General features: G+C 30.7%; 1 protein-coding gene and 1 long non-coding RNA gene across 9 annotated transcripts in view; one reads left to right on the top strand and one right to left on the bottom strand.

Annotated features, from left to right (window-relative positions):
- The first annotated feature begins 119 nt into the window (after nucleotides 1–119).
- Nucleotides 120–2,681, top strand: LOC143252896 (uncharacterized). 2 transcript variants are annotated; one of them, XR_013029236.1, is made up of 3 exons: nucleotides 120–256; nucleotides 574–755; nucleotides 2,423–2,681. It is a non-coding gene; the product is annotated as an uncharacterized LOC143252896 (long non-coding RNA). The 2 variants fall into 2 exon arrangements; XR_013029235.1 differs by lacking the exon at nucleotides 2,423–2,681 and having other exon boundaries at nucleotides 574–971.
- A 7,075-nt stretch (nucleotides 2,682–9,756) lies between these two features.
- Nucleotides 9,757–26,307, bottom strand: part of LOC143252897 (patronin-like) — a 104,694-nt gene continuing 88,143 nt past the window's right edge. For 6 of the 7 annotated variants that reach the window (XM_076505716.1, XM_076505717.1, XM_076505718.1 and 3 more), the window contains 7 exons: nucleotides 23,700–26,214; nucleotides 23,172–23,299; nucleotides 21,538–21,732; nucleotides 19,479–19,603; nucleotides 17,322–17,668; nucleotides 12,053–12,216; nucleotides 9,757–11,352 (listed from right to left, as the gene is read on the bottom strand). In XM_076505716.1, coding sequence (XP_076361831.1) covers nucleotides 11,220–11,352; nucleotides 12,053–12,216; nucleotides 17,322–17,668; nucleotides 19,479–19,603; nucleotides 21,538–21,732; nucleotides 23,172–23,299; nucleotides 23,700–26,214 — 3,607 coding nt within the window. In that variant the 3' untranslated portion in view covers nucleotides 9,757–11,219. The remainder of the gene's footprint in view (nucleotides 11,353–12,052; nucleotides 12,217–17,321; nucleotides 17,669–19,478; nucleotides 19,604–21,537; nucleotides 21,733–23,171; nucleotides 23,300–23,699; nucleotides 26,215–26,307) is intronic. The other variant, XM_076505715.1, reaches the window with a different exon arrangement.

Raw genomic sequence — 26,307 nt, forward strand, 5'->3', positions numbered from 1 at the left:
ATTGTTTATAAGTAGAAAGTTTCTATTTAGATCCGGGAGATGGCAGACTGAGTACCCTGACAGAAGCCAGATGGCCAGCCAGTATTCTCGTTCCCAAAGGCAAGTGAAGACTTAGGCTCCTATGATCATGTTGCTAGGAGACCGTAGTTTGATGCTTCGTTTTTAGTGAGGCCCAAGTGGTTGAAGTGTCGTGAGTGAAACGTGGGAACATTTTCAGTCTGATACATCCAACCTCGGGAAGTGCCATCCCGAAATAGTAGGTCTCAGCTTTCTACAGTTACCGAATTCATTCATTAAGTAATAATAACAATAAACTCACAATAATCTTTCACATGTTCTGAGTTATATCTCACTTAAATTATGCTGCCATTCCAATCATTTTGCTTATCAAACTACAACATTTCATTTATTTTTGAAAAGAAATGATTCAGTAGTTAAAAGAATAGATAATATAATTTTTATAGCAATGGACTTAAGTTTGTAGTGTATTTTTCGCAATTAACTATCCAATGTTCTTCTACGTTAACTGTACAACATAACGCTTTTTTCATTTCATGTTACCTAAATGGTTAGGTCAAAGACACCCCTGGGTTCGACTATACCAATTTTTTATTTTGAACTATTTACCAGAGAAAATACAGCTAGTCAATAGCATGCGCCATCAAGTAAGACTTTACCTGGATTTGAATTGAAAACAGAAATGACTGTGATGCTTATAATGCACCTACAGAAGAAAGTGAGGAGGGCGTTTATAGGTATGGTAGCATGACCCAAGATATTTCGAAATACAATCCAGTATACTGGTCAATAGGACATTTCCTCTCTATGATAAGAAATAAAGAACGTTTTATTAAATTAGTAACAAGGCGAAAGATTCAATTACGGTTGGAGTTCTATGAGTATTTATCAATGATACATAAATGAGTGCCACATTTATCCAAGTATGAAAGAAAATAAACACAGTAAATATTTTCTGATACATTGATTACTCATTGATTGCAGACTTTTAAAACAACCTATATATCAAAATACGACACTGAGATACTTTGCCTTTATATGTAAAATAGTTATTTTACCGTTTAGTTATCTTACTGAAAGCTCCGAATTGTTATCTTGATGAGCTATACATTTGTGTAAATGATTTTTTAAATCTGTTTTTCATTTTTTTTAGACAAAGTGTATTGAAGCAGGTAGTTATTTTACTTAGGACACAAAATACTCCAACTTTTAATATTGTCGAATAAATAAAACAAAGCTGACACACTTGTAGTTAAAATTACGAAGCAGATCAACATGAATGATGAATAAGTCATAAACTGCTAAACCTAAGAGCAATAAATTCGAAAATTTTAACCTCTTTCAAAAGGAAAAAAAAATTGAGAAATCATATAAAAAACTTGAAACATAGCTTTGTATGTATTTTTAAAACTATTATTTTCGTTTTTTAAACACAAATAAAGAAACATAAGTTTTTTTTAAATTGATACGTATAAATGTTCGACCAATTTCAATAAGGTCGATGCTACAAAAAATACATTTAAACCACAACAGCTAGATAAGCATATCCATACAAAAATGCAAAGTTATCAACTATTTGTTACTTAGTTCATTGCAGTAATACAGAATTTAAAATATTAAATCATTCATTCATTTGTAAAATAATTATCCTAACCATAAGTTGTTTTTTTCATTTTTAACTTTATGCTGTTGAACCAATTAAATGTTCTTTATTTTAAGACCAACAATTTTGGTGCATCAGAATTATACGTAGGAATAAAAAGATTTGCATTAACTTCGACGATCTGTTCATGGTTTCAGGAACAAGATTCGTGGCGTATGAAATTCATAACTAGTTACAAAAAGGCTTATACTAAATATATCTACGATATTTGTATATAAAAAAAGCTAAAAATATCAGAACATCATATTCAAAGTATTTCGAACTGATGCCGCTCCTGATAAAAGAAATTCCGGAAATTCCAAGGGAGGTACTCAGTATGTTGTGATGTATATACTATGTATAGCAACTGACACATTTTCCATCATCGATTTGACCACATGATCTTTATTCACGAAATGGATAGTTCCTGCTTTATGTCTAATTCGTAGTTATTATGAGTCAAACAGCATTACGTCCATGTGGCAGGCGCATGAAACATTCTTTTGATTGGTCCAGGATTTCTTTATAGAACAACATGTCAACATTATCCTAAACAACTGTATATATATCAACGCTGCTTTAAGTTAACCTTTTTTTTTTGTCCAAGAAAGCACGAAATCGGATATAAATAAAGTAACTCTCATGTAACTTTCTATAAATTGTCTACTTAGGTTTCATACAACATATGATGGCATTAGTTTTTTTTCTCAAAGAATGTTACTTGAAGCCTGCTTACTGTTATACATAATTTATATTTCCCAGCCGCTGTGAAGCCATAAGTTATAACCAACAAAACAACCCGCAGGAGAAAGAACATATCTCTTGGGAGAAGGGGTTTGTAGCGGCTTCACGTTAAAGAAATCCTTTTCATTTGTACCAGCTTATCGGCGTCTGTCCAATCCGTTGTAACCAGTAATTTATGAATGATTGTGGCGTATATGAGACATAAACTGTCTATGATGACTCAATCAGGATAAAGTAAACATTGAGTATTTTATGACATGCGAATTGAAATATGTGGATGGAAATAAAGATATCAACTTTAAGCATTCTACTTTGACGTGATTCATTAAATAGATAAAGAGTAGAAGCAACAAACAGTCACTTCAGTCTGCGGGTTGAATGGTTTATATTTTACGTAATGGTAAACTCGACTGTTTCTTTAGAGGGATGTTAAAATATATATATTATGAATGACAACTTTCATTACACGTGTTCCTCAATGACTGAAATGTTTTATTCTTGGTAGGACATTAAATTACTTGACAGAAACTATCACTTATTATATAATATTCCACTTAAACACATCCACGTATCATCATCAAAACTAACTCTGAAATACTTCTTGTGCATTTTTACATTCGATACTGCTGTTTTAATTGATATTTTATTAGATAAGATGCTTTAAAACAGCTTTTTAGGTTTAAATAGTACAATATTTATCAAACTGAAATTGTTTATTTACCTGTTTGTTATAAAGCGGAAAATTAAGCAATGTGTTATCTATGCTCTGCCTAACACCGGTATTGAAACCCGAAAATAAAATTCCTTAAAGAACACTCGTAAAAGGAATATTTTTCTTTCTTTACTTTAGTTTTATGAATCTAGTTTATTAACAGTTCATTGCTCTAAGGGCAAATTATTACAAAATTACAATTGTCAACAATACTCTGAAATCTAACACAATAACATTTTATAAACACAAGAGAGAGTTAAACTGGAGAATGCCTTTAATAGTGTTTTACAAATTATCGCCAGAACACAGAATATTCACATGATTTCTGTTGTCGTTATTTTCGTTTTTATATAAACGTTACCAAACAGTATTTTGAGCTTTCAACAGTGAAATTTGTGTGAAATATCACGGATAAATTCTATTATATCACAGCTGAAGTTGCGACTGCCCCGGAATGACCACCTGGTTACGGCGCTTGACTTATAATCGGATGGTCGCAGGCTCTAATTCCCACTATACCAAACATGCTCGTCCTTTTAGTCATGGTGACTTTATAATGTTACGGTCAATTCCACTATTCATTGGTAAAAGAATAGCCCAAGAGTTGGCGGTGGGTGGTTTTGAGTAGTGTCTTCCTTATAGTCTTACACTGCTAAATTAGGGACGGCTAGCGCAGATAGCCTTCACGTAGATTTGCAATAAATTAAAAGAGAAACAAAACAAAATAAATAATTTGTTACTCTCAGCAACAGTGAAACAAACATCTGTATCCACTGCATATAGTTTTGAACTTTTCAAAATGTTTAATTCCTATAACATTAAATTGTTTGTTTTAAAAGTTCGAGTAAAACTACACAGGTAGTATCTGCGTATAGCCGTCCGTACTTCTGAATGGATAGACTAAAGGTAAGATAGCCTGTTAACAACATCTACTACCAACTTTTGTGCTACACTATTTCAATAGAAAACGGTCCACAAATCATGAATTTTCGAGCATGAGAAGTAGAAATGTATAGTTTAGACCATGCTCGGTCTAAACTACACATTATAGGTACTCGTATTCAAACATGAAATAAGATAAATTACACCTCTTAAGCCAAAAAAAAAAAAAAAAAGTGTTGGTGGGTTGTTGTTATGCTCAAAGTTAAGAAGTAGCTAACTGTGGTTTACTCATCATGGCTTTCGAAATCCAATTTTCAGCATCGTAAGCCTGGAGAATTACAGTTCAGCCATTGGGGTCACATTAAAATCACTAGATAGCACAGCACATAATAAATCATTTATAAAATTTCTTAAGATCTGTTGATTTTAAGTTTATGTGAAAAAAGAAACAGTTATAAAAATGACTAACACATACGAAACGTTCATCACGAAAATGGATTATTTTCCACCAATAGTATCACAAAAGGAAAGTTTTATTAAAAGGCTGCATCTGTTTAAGTTCTCAGAATCTACCTCTCTACGAAGCAATATTGGCTGCAAGATTTAGTTCTCAACTGACTACTGATGACAATTTAATAAAATGCTGATTGCCAGAATAATAAAGAACGATATCAGATAGTGAATTTAATATTCAAAGCACTTTTTCAATTTCGTATACAATATTTAAAATATTAATTTACTAAGACAAATTAAGGTATTTGGCTAATATGTTTTAATTGTACATTAAAATTCGTACTTCTACAACAACCTAAAACTGTTTTGTTTATTGTGTTTTTGAAAGCCGAGAAAATGAGTTAGATATTCCTAAACCAAAAGCATGAATAGTAATAACATGGCCCGGCATGTCCAGGTGGGTTGAGGCGTGCGACTCTTAATCTGAGGGTCACGCCAAACATGCTCGCTCTTTCAGCCGTGGGGGCGTTATAATGTTTCGGTCAATCCCACTATTCGTTGGTAAGAATTGGCGGTGGGTAGTGATGACCAGCTGCCTTCCCTCTAGTCTTAAACTGCAAAATTAGGGTCGGCTCGCGCAGATAGTCCTAAGCAGCTTTGCTCGAAATTAAAAAAAAGTAATAACACTTCTAAATTGTAAAAAGAAACTTAAGAGTACATATGTGCTTGTATTAGGGGAATAGTTATTTCACTCATAAGCTTACATAATACGCTTTTAAAACTGGTCCGATTAATAAATCTCGTTTAACGAATGGATTGAGGTTTACCAATGTACTATGCGTAAATTAGTTTGACAGAAATCAAATTTTTGGGTGATAGCGCCATCTATGTTCTCATGTAAAATGTATCTCAAAATATAATTTGATACTTGTATTCTTTTTATTCCTTCTATTTTTGTTGTAACACAGACTACTGAAATTAAAATAAGAAATGTATGTGACAACAAATATTATTACTTGTATTACTTCACTGACATTATTATAAAGTCCTAAAATAAAAGCTCCCTTATTTCTGTACATTAATGGGGCGCAAGTTAGCCCTGTAATAGAGATTTAGACTTTGGAACGGGTTCTATCTATGTGATAGATATCAGAAAATAGTTCACTCATATTGTGTGTTCGTTAAAAAGTAAAAGTCAATCCCTCAGCATGTACGGTATAGTGCTGTTGACTATTTGACAGTGGGAGATAAAATTTCATCGCTTACTCAAGTATTTGAAGGGGATTGTCCAGACGTTTGATTGTACCATTTTCTAAAATTAAAAACAAAACTAACAACCGGAATAGATCTGGGCAGGAAATATATACTTGTAAAATGAATTGTGAGAAAGGACTTTTCAAATTAAAGAGATTGTAAAATTCATTTACTCTTTCGTATGGTCATTTAAACACAAAAAGTAAATATCTCATAACACAGAACAACAACAAATTTGCTACTAAAAACATTTAAGTAATTCGGGGTAATTTGATGGTGTTGATTTAAAATAAAATGTAGTTAAAATTTGTAAATCATTTCTAGAGTTTGAGTTACTGTAATATCTCAATACCTTATCAGCACTAGATGAAATACTACGCAATCAACCCAGTAAAATAATTTATGCTGTGAAATTAAGTTTACTTGGACAGTTTAATGGGCAAAAGACATGCATCTTTGAAGACTTCAAACACTGATTGCATTGTACTAGTGTATAATTCCAAATATATTGTTCATATATGTTATTTCCTCTCGATATAAGTCAGACTTTTGCTTCATTCCCTGACTGAGCATAAATGGAACGGACTCAAATGCCTCTCTCTTTGTTTTCTTTCACTTACTCAGTTAGAATAATGTCCAATCTTCTTCCTTTTATCAAACAATATATAATTAAATTATATAATTGATACAATTAAATTTTCTAAAACCTTGTCTTTCAAAAGCTTTTAAACTCTAGTTATGTAAACATAAATCATTTTTACATTTTCTTTGGAAAATCGTTTGAAATGTTGGCTGCCTCCAGTTTAAATATAGTATGAAAGTGCCCAAATCACCCAAACAGTTTCTGTTACATTTATGGAAATTATATTACAATTTCACGAAGGAAAACGTCACAAACAAATTAAATGTAGTTTACTATAGATATTTTGGGTGTAAAACGAACTCCACTTGTGTGTTGTACAGTTTGCACTTCTAGCTTAACACATCGACATGGATAACAAAACAGCAAGTATGCCATTTGAAGTTACCCTGAATTAGTTTTGCTTGAATATCCAGAAATATTTGTCATGTAAACATAACAGTCATTTATGTGATACTTGGGCTTATGCAATATCATTCCAAATATTGCATCGGCAATGAAACCCGTGCCAGCTTCACCATAAAGTTTAGAAGCAGAAGAGTTATTCTGTGAAGACGACAATGAATCCTCTTCGTCTGATATTACTATTCCTGTGGCATCTCAATATAAACTGTTTCTTCTCATAACACAACAACATTTGTGACTTGCCTCTACCAAAGCAGGATGGAAACTAGTTAGCTTTCTTTACAGTAATGGAATTTATTAGTTCCAGGAACAACAGTTTCAATTTACCAAAGCCGCCATCAAAGTTTTGCTTCTTACTACAGCATGCAAGATACTTTGTGCTCATGTAAAAATGTTCATAGAAGAATTAAATACTGAACATCATTCTTTTTTTATCGACTGATCTCAAATTAGTCTGAAAGCTCTACTTTTCTACAATAGGAACATTGAGTCATCGATTTCTGTTGCTCTTGGTGTGAACAAGAAAGAAACGTATCAAAGCATGCAGATTAAACATTCTAAAGTGCATTTTTAAATGAATAAATAGTTATCAAATAAGAAGTTATTTTTAGGATATGCAAGAATATATTGAATAAATCTATCATAACTTGAAAACTACAAGTGATCAATAATTTTCAACATATTTTTTTTAGAATCAGCAACATAAAATTAGTCAGAAACAGATTATCACTCTTTGAAATCAAAGTTTTTAGGAGTCTTTCCCTTCATTTTGCCAATATTAAGTTTTTTGTTTTGCACAAATACTGTTTAATGTTGATTTTCTGTGAAAATTGAATATCATATGGGCAGAAGGTGACAAACCTGGAAAGATGCCTCAAATTTTATTATTTAAAAACATAAATAAACCTGAAAACTTAATGCAGGCTTTCTTTTTTTTAGTGAGGACGCTTGTGTTAAGTACACCTTGAAGTGAAAGAATCTCTTCAGAGTAGATGTTGTTTTGCCATAGATTTAATGCCTTAATTTTTGAGGTCTGCATATTAAATACTTTGACACGCATAACCTACCCAATAGCACTGCAAGTTTGTACTATAAAAAAAAAAATTACAAGGTGCAAAAAGTCACTACATATTATTTACTCCTAAGCTTGTTTTCAGTAATCATTTCAAACAAACCCTGTGTATTTATTCTCTCAATTTTATTCATGTAATGTGGTGAAAAACTACTATAAAGGATTATCTGGATAAATTATCCTGTTGATCCAAAATAATATGATTGCAATAATTGGTGAAACTGCACACATAACTAAACAACTACAATCTTTGAATAGTATATAAGAGAAATTTATCACAGTAATATGTTTTTACAGTAGATGGTTTTTACCTGTTTCAATATATTACAAAATTCTATACATTTGAGACACATGTGGTGTTTCATTTTGTACCTAAAAGTAAGTAATTTAACAGGTAGAGGTTTTTAATTTCCAGAAAGGAGAATTGTCACTGTAATATTTTTTCACATTGAATTATATCTGCCAAGTTTGTTATAACTGTTTCATTCTTACATTTTTGAAGTACTCTATAAATATGATATTAGCAATAAATGTTGCCTTAAGTTGCTGCAACTACTATCCTGAGTAAAGTTTAGTAGGATGATTACCCAAACTTCTCTCACTAAACCATGTTGGTAAATATTCAAAGCAAACAGTGTGATTCAGGATATCCATCAGCAAGATGTTGCCACTATCCATAATGAGCAAAGTAGTACAACTGACTTGGTTGCCTGTATCAATAACTTAGGAGAAGATCTCCAGACTAAGTATTTATCTATATTTAAAAATTAAAAACCACAAAGAAAGTGATTTCTATCATTTCCAGTTGTTCTCTTGAAAAATATAAATTATATATTAAGCTTTACATTAAAACAGCAAATTATTACATCAATACAAATATTAAGTTCATGAACTGATAAAACTGTTTGTATAATCAACATATTTTGTATGAAATCCATCCACTGCAAATTACTGGCAAATATGATTAAAAACGTACATCTGACAATAACTGTAAAATAAATGTGTACATAATCAAAGGAGTTTTGTTTTAAAAAAAATGTATAGTTATAGATTGGTCATCTCATCCTCCAGATTTTAATCCCATCAAGATGTTGTGGATTGACTTGAAGGTTGTTGTATCAAAAAAAAACAAACAAAGTTGATTGAAGAACTCAAGAACATGGGAAAAATATTTTTGAAAAGATGCTAAGAAATGCTTTCAGAATAAACAAAAACAAAGACTAGTGACTGTAATGAAAGCAAATATTAAAGTAAGAGTGACAATCTGTCAAACCATTAAATTATGTTTTGCATCCTAACTTTTGTTTCTTGCATGTTATTTAATAATTTGTTTTGCAAAATTATAAATGGACTGATATCTGTGTTGAAGTAATTTTATTGTTAAGCTTTCAGCTTTCTTACTGGAGCACTTTCATCAGGCCAAAAACCCACAAATAATGCAAAGAACAGTTTGTGTATAGTTCTACATATTAATTTACTTCCATTTAGAGTCTTAAAAAAACAATTTTTTTGTTTTATTATAAAGCTGAATCTCTAATATATATTTTTCAAAAGGTCAGTTAGAAAGGATATCAATTAATTTCTTTATGGCTTTCTCATTTCTTTTTTAACTACCTAAATACATTTGCCTGCAACTGTATACATGATGGAAGTCCCAAGTCAATTTATAACATCACTATAACTTCTTACTTACTATATATCAAGAACTATTTCATGGTAGAACATCAGAATGACAACATTTCATGTTACTGAGTTAACCATAAATTCATGATTTCCTACATATAAAGTGCATTTTCATTTTGGACTGAACCTGGTCATAGGAAGAGAAGATGAACAACCATAGCCTGCACAAAAACACACACTGTCAAGAAACAATATCATTAAATTACCAAAATATATTTAAATAGGTCAAAATAAAACAGAAATTTCAGAAATGTTTTATTTAATTCATTTATTTACTTTTTTTTGTTTAGTTACAATATTCTATAAAATCCAAAAGAAACACATTAGATCTAGCATATAGTATGATCATCATTTTGTTATTCTTTAAGGCTATACAATTGAAATAAATAAAGCCCAAAAAATATCTCATGCATCTGAAAAGGCCATCAAGATAATATAAACTTGAATAGCACCAAAACAGTTGGGTTAAAATATGAGGCTTAATAATTAAAAATATTATTACTCTGGAACTGTTATTTATTGGATATTTATGTGAACAAAAGTAAATATCAGAATGTTTTGTTCAATGTAAGAGCTTAACATAGTATTTAACATCTTATTAAAATTTATTATGTAGGCAAGTAGTATTCCTTTAATTAACACAAGATTAAACATATTATTGAGGCTAGAGCTCTAATATAGAATTAACACTTCAATCTTCATTTTTTTAAGGCTTGTCCTATAATCAATATTGAGTTGCAGGTTGATAATACAAAGAGGAAATTGGACTAAAATCAATTCTATATTTTAGTGAAAAATAAAATGTCCATGTAAAAAATAAATAAAATTTTTTGTGCATGACATAAATATCAAAGTACAGTTTTAAATTAATGATAAAATAGCAGAACAATGTTACTTCTATATATTTTTCCTTAAGAGAGCAACTGTACTTATTAATTAAATAAACTTATGGTAAAGGGCTCATTCACAGACACTGGTTATATACATACAGCACATAAGTAACTTGTTTTGCAAGAGCACAAGTGGGTCTAAGGAAACAACAGCTTAGCTCACATGTAAGTTTGTAACATACAGTTATACCAATTACAGATTCATTCCCACAAGCCACCTTCAAAAAATGTTGGCTGTGAAAAATAGAAGCACCAGAGAAGTGTTAACAGTTGTAAGTGCTCGATCAGTAATGAAAATAATGAAATGAGAAGACCAGCTACTTTAACTTACTGTTGAGAAAAGCATATTCAGTTCATAATAGGTGCTGAAAATCAAGGTCACTTTGGAACCCTAAATTAGTATAAGAAGCATTGTGTAATGACTGTTTTAATAGTTATAGTCACTTGTAACTACACAATCTGGTGTACACGTAAAAACTAGCTTGGCACAGGAATAGAGAAAACAGCTGGTGAAAGCCAACATTCAAACTAGAGCACAACACTTGTACATTCAGGAGTAATATCGTTGTCTTCTGATGAAGTGATAATAATAATATTATTATGTAAAGCATTTTTAGATGTAAGGAATCCTAAGAAGAAATAGAGTTGTCATGCAGAGATCCTCACAAGCCTGGCACATGGAATGTTAATTACCTCTGGCATATTATTTACAAAGCAATGTCACTAAAGAAATAATTATAGTACTGGGCACTTGCAACTCTACACATCACAGAACTTAGCAGATCTTGGCACTTGGCAAATTGTAAACAAACTCTTGATTGTTGTTACAGTAGGTCTTTTTTGGGAGGCATTCCTTTCTTTCCCTGCCAGATGCTGTTATGTAATGTCACTGCATCAATGGTCACAGTAAGATGTTTTGTATGTACTTTAGTAAAGCACTTTCCCCCTGAGTTGTACCTAAAATTAAGAATAAAGACTTTGGCTTTGGTTACCTTGCATAATATATTTCATTTCAGAATTTGTCTAATTTGATTAATCAGACCTGCTATATTTTATCTTCATCTAAAGTGCTTGTGAATAAAAACATCTGATAATAAATGTGGTGTCTGAAAAATAATTACTAACCAAGTAAATCAAACAATTTGGTATTAGTGTCAAAAAAAGGTAAACTGGTGATTAAGATGAAATTTCATCTTCTCTAACCAGCTTAGTTTCATCTTAAAAACAAGAATCGAGAAAAATGATTTGTTTTTTAATTATCCAAAATATTCTAAGCTTTAAAATTAGTCCTAAGTATTTAAACAATGAAAACATATCTTATTAATAACTTGTAGAAGGAAACAAGTACCCATGGTAAATATGTTTTTTTAATGCTGTTTTACTTTACTTTTAGTCATTTTCATGGCAACAGCAAAAATGAAAATAATATTTAAGCAACAGTGTCATCATAGAAGTAGAAAATTATATTAAAACATTTCTGATGTGCATACTATATATGTAAGGACACAAACACATTTAAAACTCTGAAAGTTTGTATTATTAGAAATTCACACAACAAATTTTTGTATTTGAATTTAGATAATGACCTGAACATGTATATGTAAGAGAATAAAAGATAAAAAATATTATTGAATGCATACTATAATTAGATTCTTACTTGTAAAACCCATTCATCATGGGGTCACCAAGAACTTTAGGCCCAGTCCCATAAAGTTTAAAGATCTCTTCTTGTTCAGGGTTGTACGAGTAGATAGCTCGAAATTGACAACCAGAATCTCTGAACAGGATCAAAAAATGTTTGCTGTTGGAATTACTGATGGCCTGAAATTAGACAAAATGAGGATTATAATAAAAAAAAGAAAAAGAATTAGTTTATTAAAAGGCTTAAATTCTTTTTAACTGTCATGCACTTTCTTTTCCAAAAAAAGTTATTTCCACTTTGACATTATAAAGTGTAAGCCATTATTCCTATTTGATTACTTAAAACTATCTTTATTAAAAAGAATCAAGTTCACTGAAAAACACCAAACTGCTGAGAATGAAGTAATATCATATATTAAAGGTTGAGGTACCTGTAATTTGTTTGGGTTATGAACTTAAAAAAAACAAAAGTGGGAAGTAGATGTCATGATAAATAATACAAAAATCCTAACTTTCACAAAATTTATTTAAACTTAGCACAGTTTTATAGTATTAATTCTTATCTCACCAAAATTTGTGTAAGCTTTAAGAATTCACTATGTGCATATTTAAAACATGGTATACATTGTGCAATGGCCAGGATAACTTTCTATAAAAATGTTATTAATTAATTGATGGTCAATGGTCACAAAAGTTCTACAGGATGAAGTTGAAAAGCCCAGGATCAATTTAGAAAGTGGATTTAACTGAAGAAATGGCTCTTCATATCAATGTTATTGTAGCTATTGTTATATCAACGTAATCTGAGTTTATGTACAACTGCAACAGTGGCAGCAATTTCATTTCTCCATAGAGAGTATAAGCATGCTCTTCTAGATATACAAGACATTCATTTGTCCTTCCCCTCCCATTGTGTGTGTTATATTATAAAAATATTTAATATGAGTGCTGTTTTCTTATAGAAAAGCTACATATGAAGACTTACTGCTGTACCACTAGGGAATAGAAAATTTAATAAGAATGTATACTTTTTCTTGATGTAGGAATATTGGAATTACCTATAAATGTAATTAAAGTTAATTTATATCAAAAGTAATAGGTACTCAATAACATCAATAATGGGATGAAGGGATTATGAACCCCTCACTAATATGTTCCTTATTTCAAACTACAATCCCACAAAGTTTTCTTCAAATTGGCCCAATGAACTAGTAATAGTTAAATAACAGACAAACAGATTTTCTTGGTTTATATAGATCTATATTTTACAATTATTTTGTTTTTGGTATAAAGAAATGGTACCACTATGAATGTAATTAATTAATTAATGTTAACTTATGTCAAATATAATAAATGCTCAATAACAGCAATAATGGTGGGTGAAGAGAGTTGTGAATCCCCATTAATATTGTTCCAGACTATCATTCCATAAAGTTTAGTTGAGATTAGCACAGCAATCTAGGAATTATTATAAAGGGAGAAAAAACACACAGATTTTGGTGCTTCATATGTATATATACATAGATAGATGTATTTGTCAATGCTTGGAAATTAACATAGTAAGAAATTTCTCTTACATATTATATAAATAGTATTTGTGAAATGAGGATAATACTGAAAGTTAACATGATTTAAGGTTGCAGTGCAAATTATGTTGATGTTAATCTGATAATTAAAGTCAAAAACTGAAAATTTATGTACATATACATATATATCTTGAGATTGGAGATGTCATTTTCAGTGTAAGTTCCACTTCAGAATAAATCCTTATCACAGGAGGTTTACAGTGTACACGAGTTTGAAATCAAAAAGCAAAACTTAAAACAATTTGTTGAAACTATAGCTTCATAACTTACACTTAAAATAATATCGTGCTTTAATTTGTCCATTCAGTAATTTTGGTAGTTATTACTTATTCATTACAACAAACCTACAACTACATGCACTATAAACTTATACCAATTAAAAAGGTTTTTTTTTAGATCAAGAAAAAAATTACAATTATAAACACTTTCTTAAGAAATAAGATTTATCTGTTTGGGTACATGATTGTAATGTACTTTATTTCAATAGATATGTTGTGTGCAATTTCAAAAAGAGTAACTCTTTTGTTGGTTTTAAAACATTTTTCCTTTCATTAACAAGAGAAAATGTATATATTATGTAATACACATTATTTTTTCAGGTAATTCACAGATGCACTAAATAATGTGTATGTCTACTTGATGTTTCTTAACTCCATCAGTTTTCACCAAAAAGACGTGAAATTTAGCATGTAGGATTTTGACCCCACATAATATATACAAAGAATTTAGCATGTAGGATTTTGACCCCACATAATATATACAAAGATAAAATACGAGTTAGGATTACAAGTGTTTTGATGCACTTGGCTTCAACAAGCCAATTTACCTGAAACTTCGACTTAAAATGTAACAACCACTCAAACCAACAATGTAAATTCAGGTTTTGAAAATTTTCATATTTGAGTCTCCATGTGGGGGTCAAAGAAATTTTAGGGGCTATGATAACTAGCTGCATTAATTTTCAAGAAAATCTAAAAACATGTAAGGAGTCATTCAAAAAACAAAAAAAAAACACATGGGCAAAAGTTTTACATGGTTATTTTCTGTGTAGTTTCATGGGAAATAAATATACTCATATGTATATACAATAGATGTAGATCCATATTGCAGAAAGCAGTTCACATAAAATTATGAAGCACACTGACAAATACCTACACAAACGGTTGTGTACTCGTATATATAGTAATCCCGAAATGTACTTAGGTATTTATCTAGCCTAGCACACAGTATGTAGGTTAAACTAGGTCTCCTGCTTCTGTCTGTCTGCCACATAAAAAAATCAGCAAAAGTGAGAACTGGAGAACATATTAAAGTGGAAAATGTCTGCCCATTACCAGAGGAGGTAAATTGAAAGAATAGAACCTTCCCCTCACCACATTGAGGGGTTTGATATTGGAAAAATATGCAAGAAAAAATGCAGACCAGATTCAAAGAACGTAAAAAAAACACAATCACATGCTTTTGAACACTGCAAATCAAATAAGCACAATATAAAAATAAAAAACACCAACATACTAAGTAGGAAAACAAATACAAACAAATGCAAAATCAAAGAAGTGTTACTTATACAAGAACTGTAACCAAAATTAAACCAATATAAAGGAACACCTTTACACCTATATTAATTAATAACTTAACATGTAACTGCAATGCTCCCTACAATTTCATACCCAAAACATGTACCAAGCAATGGTCATTTGGAAACTCCCTTTGTTAATCTGAAGATGATCTAAGGTTGAAACATTGTTTCGTAATTAAGGTTTTAATACACACACCAGCCTTCTTTAAAATACATTTTTACTTCAAGTGGGTTTCTTGTCATCATGAATATCTAGACATTCAAATTTATCTCCTAGTATCAGTCCATGAATACTGTATACTCTGCAGGCACAGTATAAAACCTTAACGTTTTGATCTTGACTTTCCAAATTGTTAATTGTAGGAGCTCACTGCACTTGACAACTGCTTTCATTATGAAGATTTCTTTCTCCAATAACAACCATATTTTTGTCTGACTTCTACTACAACTTCAAAGGGTTTTGTGACCAACCATTATAAATTGGCACCAGTAAGTGACTCTCTACGTTAAGTTGTTTTGTTACCTTTAAGTCAATGATCTTAATACTGTAGCAGTGTTACAACTATTGTTGTAGTAATGCTTTACAAAAACAATTTTAATGTTCAATTTCAGGTTTTTATGTATGTATGGGCCAAATTCATTATAGTACGTATTTGCGACTTGTTGGCAATGTCAACAACAAACAAACAAAACACAAACCACTAAATAATATATTAAAACAAGTCAAACACAGTTGAATCCAGAATTTTAAATAATTTTCTTTTTCATCAATGTCCATACAGGCTAGTTCCATTACTTTAGAACCCAAATGAAAAGAGGAATTCTTCTTCTCTGTTATTACAATACAAAGCTGTGATAGTCACTTGAAATCACCACTATAAATGTTGGTTATCACAATTGTATTCAAGAGCTTTAAATAACTGTTTACTTTTTTATCAAAGTTCACACAGGCAGGTTAAATTAATTTTGAATACTCTTTGACAAGTTATTCTCTTCTATTTCTGTTATTACAAATAACAATTGTGAAATCACACTTTATGGGTACTCACACACATTCTAACTTCTCTTATTTTCACAAATTTACTTGTATGAAGTTGATTTGCCTATATATGCATTTCTCAAGTGAAACCTAGAACTTTCCATAAACTACGAGACACTATGATGTAACAATACCCACTTAAAGTAATGAGAAAAATTCAAAAGGTTTGAATGCTATGACATCAATTCACAACAACTGAACTAGGCAACAAGTGATTCACATTCACAAGCTATGTATGCAAACTAGCCATAATTATCACCTCTAAAAATAACTTTGTTGAACATCTGCACTATATAAACTAAACAATACTCTAGTATTACATTCAAAATGAACAGCCATGAATACCTAACATTCAAAGATCACTTGTTTTATAATATAAGCAATTTATAAGGGATGAATTACTAACTTACAATGGTAAAAAAGTAATTTTTAGCACAAGAGTTACTTTTCACTGTCTCTGTATCTACTTCTGGTGGTATTTATACAATAGATGTAAAATTAATTACATGTATATGTCACAGCACAATAACTGAATATCGGAATTTATTATATAGTGTTGCTATAGACTGTACACTTGTTAACACTGTTTAATCACATGATTATGGTTTGTACCCATTTGGTTAATTCTTGTATGCAGAATGATACACAATTCAACAATACTTAAGATAACTCTGAACTTCATCAACATATCTTTACAACTATTAATAAGATTTTGTTATTTTGGTATTGTAGCTATTTTCACTCAGAGTTAGTTAAATATGCTCATTCTAGTTAATGGACTAATAAATATCTACAATTAAAAGCCAGTTTGTAACATTCAGCAAACTTGTATAATCTTAAACCACTAAAACAATGATATAAAAACAAGCAAAATTACCTTATAAATACACCAAAATGGAATGCATTGTGGAAGGATGTTTAGAAAGAAGCTGCATGTTTTATTCTTCTAACTACAGCAACAGGAAGTCCAAAAATAAGAAAAGAAGTTACTCTAGAAGATTAGTACCAAGTTCCTGCCTTTAAAACTCTAAAACATGTAATACAACAAAATAAAGATACAGAGATATGTTGTATAAATTACCTCCAAAACTTTTTTCTTTGTTTCAGCATTTACAGCCCCAGCCAAAACTGTGTTTACAGCATTTGTAATTATGCCTCTGTTAGACTTGGAAGTAGGTTTCACAAACAACTTAGGGCCTAAGAATTCAGAGGTGACTGCTGATGACGTAGATCCAGTATCAGATGCCCCATCACTTGATGGACCTGAACCCTTGCTACGTCCACTTGGCAAGCTTGGAGGAGCTTGACATGGGGAAGGAGGATGTCGGAAGTTATGATAAGAACCACAACTGGGACTTGTGACTTGAGGTTTTGGAGGTGCACCATAACCATAAAAGGAGTCAATGTCTTCTTGGTCAACATCCTCTGCTAAAACAAAATAACCTATTGAGTTACATTTAACTTCCTAAAGACTTAAAACATAGTGGCAGTACTCATGTTCTTGTTGAAATGCTCAATTATTTTTGAGTCACTTTTTCATTACTTACATTTTCTTAGCCAGTTCTGACAAAGGCCATTCACAAAATTATTCCTACATCAAATTAATTTAGGCTTTAATCAGAACTTTTTCCTTAACAGATATTTGACTATAACTAATAATGTTTGTTTTAAGACTGCATAATAGTGATTTAAATCAGAAAAAACATATGAGTGTTGAAAAGATAAATTTCCAGGTCAACTTTTTAAGTAACATTAGTCATATTGCACAAGCACTTACTCTGCACAAAACTGGCTTATCCTCTCTTAATTCTTTATTAATTTATTTTGGAGAGTTAAGCCATGTATGATAAGTAATGAAAAAATAACCAAAACACATGCATGTAAAATTGACCTTCCATAGTTAATTCTCCTATTTCATTGCTATATTTAGGAGACAATGGAATATCAGAATATTACATTAATTCTGTTACTTTACTTACAGCACTTATATGTAATGATGAAATAGGTTAAGAGGTGTTAATGCAATATATCTAAATCATGTTTTATGCCAAAGACAGTAAACATCAGATACTGACTTCTATGGTAAAACTACTGAATTTAAAGTTTAGCATAAAATTCCTCAGCATTTAATTAATAATTCTATTTTGCAATTCATACTAAACTTATCTAAACACTTCAAACTTGTTACATTTATGTTTCCAGAGTTTAATTTTGACAACAAACAATTTCACAACTGTTTTTAAGTGACAAAAAACACTTTGGCTGGTATTATAAAACTTAGTAAAAAAGGAATGTATTTGTACTACACAAATTTTGCAAAACAAAAAGAACATTAATGCCTTTTGCAAAAATCATAAAAAACAGTTTTTCATTTCAAGCTAACTTTTGCTTTGAAACAAAAAGCATTATTATTTATACAGATCAACATTATTCCAGTATACTGTGAGCCTGACATCAGTATTAACTACAAATTATTGAAAAAAATCACAAGCTATTAATTATGTTATTTTTAAAAGTAAAGGTATAAAACTAAAGAAATTGAAAAATAAACCAATTATAAAGCTAGTTTATGATTAAAACTAATATTTAATATTGTTCTTTATGTTACATATACACAGATGTTTTAACAAAATGTCACTTTCTTTTTTAACAATGATCTGAACAATGGGGTACTGACAAATATACAACTGTTTTTTAAGGATATTGTACACTCAGATTTTTTAAGATTTCAGAAGTATTTAAAAAATACTTTCATCATCACAAAGTGTAAGAATCATATAAACAAAAATATTTGCAATTTTTAAAAATTTTCAAATGTTTTTAATTTTCATAAAGTAATTTATTGTTGTGACCTCTGATTCTCAACAAACAAAAGCGGGAATATTTATAAACAAGAAGGATTCTGGTAACTGAACACAAACTGCTACAAGAACAGCATTCATATAAGATACTGTTGTTTCTTGATATTTTTGCTTCTTTTCAATGCACAGAACATGTCATACTGGTATGAATACTTCTATCACCATATACATACACTACATCAGCTAAATTCAACATGTATTTCTACTTCTAATGAATATCATGTAAAACATTATCTGAAGAATATGAATGAAAACATCAACCGAATACAATATTTACCTTAACTAAAGAAACAAAAACAATAATTATCTTTAGTTCACATAGCACATACCAACTTCAACTGCAAAAAAATTTACTGTATTATTTATAAGTCATTTACTTAAAAGGTTATTATGGGATCCTCTTCCAACACGTGTTGCATCAAAACTCTCAAAAGATGACGATTCTTGACTGAGATTACTAACATTAACTGACTTAGGTCGAGGTCTGGAAGCAGATGTAGACCTATTAGATAAGAAGTAAAACTGTAGCTCACCATTTTTATTACATCAAAACCTTATAAAAACATGTTGAGAAATATAAAAGATACTCTTCATACATTGACACTTGTACTAAGCTATATTCTAAGTCGGTCATCCTGAAACATAACATAATTATAACTGCAAGACAATAGGTTTTTCTGTATAATAAGTGAGTTCTAACTATTTAACAATAAAACAACAAAAAATAAGTTATGTTCTTAATCTACTAAAACTGCTTAAAAACAAAAAAAGGTTCCTGTAACTTTATTTAATCCTTTTGCAATGAATCATAGTTCATAGGCAATATCATCGTGTTTGTTAAATTGCATTCAGAAGTTTATTGAAGTACCATTTTAAAAATCTATGCCAATAAGTTTGGAATCAAATTGTAGATTATAATTCAAGCTTTAATATTATATACAAGTTAATTTCTTAATTTAAAAGTAAATATTAAAAGAACATGTTTGAATATAGATTTTAGTAAGTCGCACAGTATGTTGAATGCAGCATTGATTAAAATTAGATGTTTGTGATGTCAAAATACTAAGTCTATAATTTTGTACAAATTAGAAACTCAAATTAATAATGCTGACAAGCTAAAATATAAAATAAGCACCTCATATCTTTTAATTTTGCTGAGATGTGGCTTATGTACTGAATCAAACGTAGTATCCCTGATCAACTCTTTTCATTTTTTTAAATGGTCCCTTATATACTCTTACTACAGTATATTACATGTGAATAACCAATCAACAGCTTAAAATGTCCCCAGAGTGGTTTTTCTCAGCCATTTTAATATTTACATTTTGAAGGAGGTAGATTGTGTATTTAGTCTGCTCAAAGTTTCATATTTTTAAAAATCTAAATAAATCTTAGTAACTAAGCTTAATAAATTAGTGAAATTTTATGGTATCAGTGTAGTTATTCGTGAATTTTTAGTTATTCAACTGTATATATAAAAAATGAAAACATTTTGTTTAATATCTTTCACATGTGAAATTTTAAGTCTTAGCAATCTATATTGCAGCAGCAACAAAGTACAAAAGGTCATGATAAGAAGAGACAATTGCTACTTTAGTATTTAATTTGTTGTTCTATATTTTAAGAAACATAAGTTTAATAATTTATTCATAAAAAGTAATAATCCACATACATGTATATAATGTATAACAATTTTAATGTGACTATATTACAAAATATTAGTCCACTAAAACACAGCCAAGACAGGGAAAACTAAAGGTCAGTTTTATACTACTGGATACATAACATGGGTGCATGAGTTCTGCAGCAATGCAAATTATGCAATGTTAGGTATGCATGACTGGAAGGTCAATACAATAAAAATAAATATATATATTCATATATAGTGTTATGTAACTTAAGCTACTTAGACTAAACATTTGTATTTTTTTGTTATAAAATGTACTCATTCTAGCATAAAAAAGCATAATTTATATTTATTTCCTTATTTTTTTATGATGGTTAAAAAGTTGGTTAAATGACAGACCCCACTTAGAGTACAGAAAATAACAAAATATAATCTTACAGAAAACAAGCATTTGAATGTATTTTGGAGGTTTTAGAGATTACACAAATAAAATATGAGATTTTTGGGATGAAGAATACATGTTTTTAATCATAACTTGAAATCACTTTGTACTCAACACTAGTAATGAAACAGACTATTTTCACAAACAATCCCCAGTAAAAATATTTCGATAAAAAAATCAGATTTTTTTGTAGACAAAATACTTCTAACATTTACTAACAGTTTACCACATTTTGTGAAGATACTCTTGCTGTTTCAGAAGCTACAGTGCAAAAACTCAACATCTGCATATGTGTAGACAAACTCATATATTGTACCAAGCTCACTGCAAAAGGGTTAACCTCCCACCAGGATCTATTGTCACTGACCTGGATTTACTTTTAGAAAGGGTTCCACTCCTACTTGAAGCATCATGGTACGTAGAAAATCCTGATCCACTTGGAAGAGGTAGTCCATTTTTTTCTGCTTCTTCTAATTCTTTTCTCTGCCTGTATTGCTCAAGAATTTTCTCTCTCCTAGTCTTTTCTTCTTCTTTCTTCTTTTCTTGAATTTCTTTTTTAATTCTAAAAAAAAAATAAATCTTAACGACATTATCATTCTTTGTATCCAAAGTATTCTACCACCATCCAGATTTCATTACTGAAAAACAATATTTGTAATACATTTTTCCAACTAGAGCTGGGCAATTTAATCAATTAAATGATTACCTACCAGCAGTGATTACTCTGATTAGTGTCACATAACTAAGTAGATCAAATTGATCTATTCAAATGCATTTAGGTAAGAACTGTTTGTATAATAAGTTACATTTATTAAATGCTGATGGAGAAAATGTACAGAAGGAAGGAAGGAATATGAAGTGTTACATTGTGGTATATTTCTTCCTCACTTTTATGTCATGTGGAGAAGTGAATCAATGATAGTTCATTAACACAGATGTTTTACAATATAACAAGAAGCAACTGTTGAACACTGCCATCATTTCTCTAACCCTGGCTAGCAGCTGTTTGTGAGATTTTCTACTGTATTTCTGATCAGCCACAATATCATTTTCAATAACTTGCTTAGCAAATTACTAATGTATGTATAAGACAACAAAGTATTTTCTCTTCAGAATGTCTTAGATTAAATTCTACTAACGTAAGCCAGGACTTCACACAAAATGATAACTTCCACATTTAGAAGTACCATGGTGGTTCATAACTATTATATCACTCTGTGATATCAGACACTGAATATTTAATTAGTCTTTAATTAAGAATGCAACAGCAAATGTAATGAACTAAAATAGCTCTTTTTCTACAGTTGGGATTGGACCTGAGTGTGTTAACCAAACAGTACAGGTGATTTAAAGTTTCCTAAGTTGTAAGATATGTCACACAAATAATGGAACATAAAACACACATTATGTTTCATTTAAACACATTCAGCTATTCTATGATACACAGAAACAATACTACACTACAAACTTAAATAATGATGATAAATTATTGCAAAGTTTGTTAAAAAAAAAAAAAAGCCCTACATAGAGTTTCTTAAATATTATTGTGGTAGTTTAATGTCTGTAATTTAACTGTCTTTAAATATTCAAAACCTTTAACATTTCAGTGAAACCAATTTTCAAAACATAAAAAAATTCCAGATAAACTTAGAGAAAAAATATTTATCTAAAGAATTACATTCAATAGGATGCACAAAATATCAAGCTGATAGAAAGAGGGCTTTCACTAGTTTATAAATATTACCTGTATATGTTTTATTTATGGCAAAATAATCATGAAGTTTAAAAATTTTTATTACCTACTTATATGCATGTACAATAAACAATGTTTAGGTAGGTGAGGACTATGTTTAAACCTTGTACATAAATAGTTGATTTCATTCTAAAGTATTAATTTACCCAACAATAAATTTTCTCCAAAACCTTACCAAAACCAAAACTTACACTTAAAATGTTTTTTCTCATTCTATGATATTTAGGCTACATTAAACATATATTTACATTTCTTTTTCTTTTTTCTTTGCATTTGAATTTTCCTTAGCTATTCGTTTTTTTTCCTGCTCTGCTCTACGCTTCAAAGACATCATCATGATCATCTCCTTCTTTTTCTGCATTTCACTTTCAGCATCCTGAAACATTTAACTTAATCAGCCAGTGAAAATTAAAATTAATTTATCCTTTTAAAAAGTTATCTCAGTTTTTTAATTTCATAGGTCAGTGAAGTTAATCCTATATTCACTGTGCATGGAAAATATCAGTTTCCCTCCAATGGCTTACCATTGTTTCTAAATAAAAGATAATGGGTGTTATTTCTGAGATTAGAAAAACGTAAGTAAATTTTTCATGGAGAAAGATGTTAAATGTTTTAATATCACAAAGTTATTTCTAATTCCTAAATTAATTACCAAAATATAAAATTTGCAAAGATCCAAGTTTATCATTTTGTACAAAATAATTTTTTTTCAGTAAATAATCATTACAAGATGTAATCTCATCTTTCTTAGAAACAGTAGTAAAAGTAAATCATACTGGATTAGGATGAACCAAGTCAGCTCCTATAACAAACCCTACACCAGATACATCTTTTTCACTGTTTTGATGTTGGGTTTTGGCAAGAGTATTATTAGACTCAGCAGGTTTTTCCCTTTCAGCTTCCAAAGTTTCAGTTTTATGATGTGATGAATCAATTACCCAACCTTCTTCTCTTGATGAAAATGGCTTTAAGTCTTGAAGTTTGGAAAACTGCATTTTTGAGTTGGATTCTTGTGATTTCAGAGAATGTGGCTGTACTTTTGGTTTTGGTTTTTTAGGCTGAGCATTGTTAAATGAAATGTAAAAGCCTTTATCTGAAACTTCTACATTTTTAATTGGTTGTGAAGGGAGTTGCTTTGTTTTTACAGGAACTGCTTCAGTCTTGGGAGTAAGAGAAGAAACAACTTTAGGCTTATGAACTCTAAACGTTTTACCTATTTGTGGTCGACTATCTTTAACTGAACGTCCAAATTCATCAACTTCTAGTATCTGAGTTTTATGCTCATACAGTTGGACAGCTGGTTTGCTTACCCCCACTATTTGTTTAGTATCCTTCTGTACATGTGACAATGGCAAAGTTGTTTGTGAAAGAGTTTGTTGTACTTGTGCAGTCATCTGATTTGGAAAAAAATGAGGCATTAAAGGATGTGGTTGTTCATGTAGTTGAAATGGCTGCTGTTGTTGTGAAAGGTTGGGAAGTGAAGCAGGGATTAAAGGATATGCTAATCCTTGATACTGCACAGGACCTGTAATACTACTATAAGGTTGATAATTCTGCTCATCTGAACCTGTAATTTCTGCAGATCCATTTTGGTAACCAGGATATTCATAGTTAATATGTTCTGGTTGCAAAGAAAATCCTTGTGTTTGTTCATCCATGAAAGAATGTCCAGACATCATTACTGGAGGAGGCTGAGATTGACGTTGATGCGGAATTCTTGGTACCACTGGTTGACCCCAATGATCATGATGAGAAGAAATATTTAATTGTTGCTGCTGATTGGTGAATAATTGCCCAATCATGTCTGGACGTACTATATCTGTCCACTGACCTCTCTTCACATCTGACATTTGTTCGGATGGTTTATGTTTGAAAGGGTGCTGATATTGCATTTGCATTTTGTTAGGAGGTAATCTTTGTTGAGGATCTTGAAAGTCTTGCTGTGTTGGATGGCTACTTAATATTTCCTGGGGTTGTTGGAATTGTTGTTGAAGAGGGGCAGGTTGTACTTTTTGCTGAGATTGTTGAAAAGGCTCTTGACCACAAAGAGAGAAAGGTTCTATTCCAGGTGCAGGTGCAATTTGATTTTTATCTGATTGCTGAATTATGTTTTGTTGTGATAATCTTGTAATGTCTGCCTGCAATTCTGTTAAGCTGTTATTAATATGATCTATTGACTTTTGAAATATTTCAGGGTTTAGATTTTCTTCATCTGCAACAACCGTAGTTTCAAGCTGTGTTCTGTTTTTATTCAACCACTTTTCCTTCACAGATTCCAAGTCCTCTTCCAGTTCTTGTGCAGATAACTGTCTGCTTATACTTCTTGAAACCTCTACTTTTGTGTTTTCTGTTGAAGAAGTTGTTTCCACAACAGCCTCTTCTTTTCCAGTACCATTATCAGGAGTACCAGATACACCTTTAGAGACTGCTTGCAGAAATGCAGCTTTGCCTAATTTCTGTCTATGTCTTTTCCACAGGGCTTCCATATGTTTCTTATCTTGCTCAATTTTTCTCCTCCTCTCTTCAAGAGCCAAGCGAATGTTTAACAATTGAGAAGCTAAAGCATTTTCTGAGCCATTAATGGGAGTAGTTCCACCAGAATCACCATGCAGGGAAAAATTTCCATAAATGTGTTGTTGCTGTTGTTGTTGTTGTTTCAGCCAAGTGGTTGTAACTACATTGGCTGGAGCAACAGCAGTGGCAACTTCTTCTTCTTCAAGAGGATTATCTTTCAACTTATTCATATTAACCTTTTCTTGGTTTTTACTTCCAACCATTTCTCTACTATCATCTTCTTGTTGCATGTATAAAATATTGACTGGATTCCTCTGGTTTTCCTTCAATTTGGACAACTGTGCAAAACGAGCAGTTTGTATACTGTCCTTGTGAACACGAGTCATGTCACCATAATGGTCTTTCTGGTCAGGTAACCTACTTGTATCATGATCTATATTTCCATCTGTTTTACATAACTCTTCTAATTCTGCCTCAGAAGCTAGCTGGTTATAATAATCTCTTAGACCAATATTTTCACTGTTACCTTGTGGTTTATTAATGCTTGTTTTATGTGGAGCATGTTGTTTGTAATAAAAATCACCATTACTTTGACTGAAATGTTTCTGAGGATAGTTTTTATCTGACTCCATAGATTTTCTTTGCTCTGGTTCACTACCAGATGTACAACTAACTCTTTCGTAGCCTTTTTGCTCTTCTCCAATTTCTCCTTTCTTATGTGTAAGTGGCTTTTTCTCAAAGTATACTTCTAAGTCATCTTCTTCATCTGAAGGACATCTGATACAAAAAATAAACAAAAAAACACAAGACTCTTTAGGGCACTCAACTGTTACTAACAATAACAAATACGTTCATAGTATACACCACAAA

This window comes from Tachypleus tridentatus, chromosome 6 (genome assembly GCF_004210375.1).
Source record: "Tachypleus tridentatus isolate NWPU-2018 chromosome 6, ASM421037v1, whole genome shotgun sequence".
NCBI classification, from domain to species: Eukaryota; Metazoa; Arthropoda; class Merostomata; order Xiphosura; family Limulidae; genus Tachypleus; species Tachypleus tridentatus.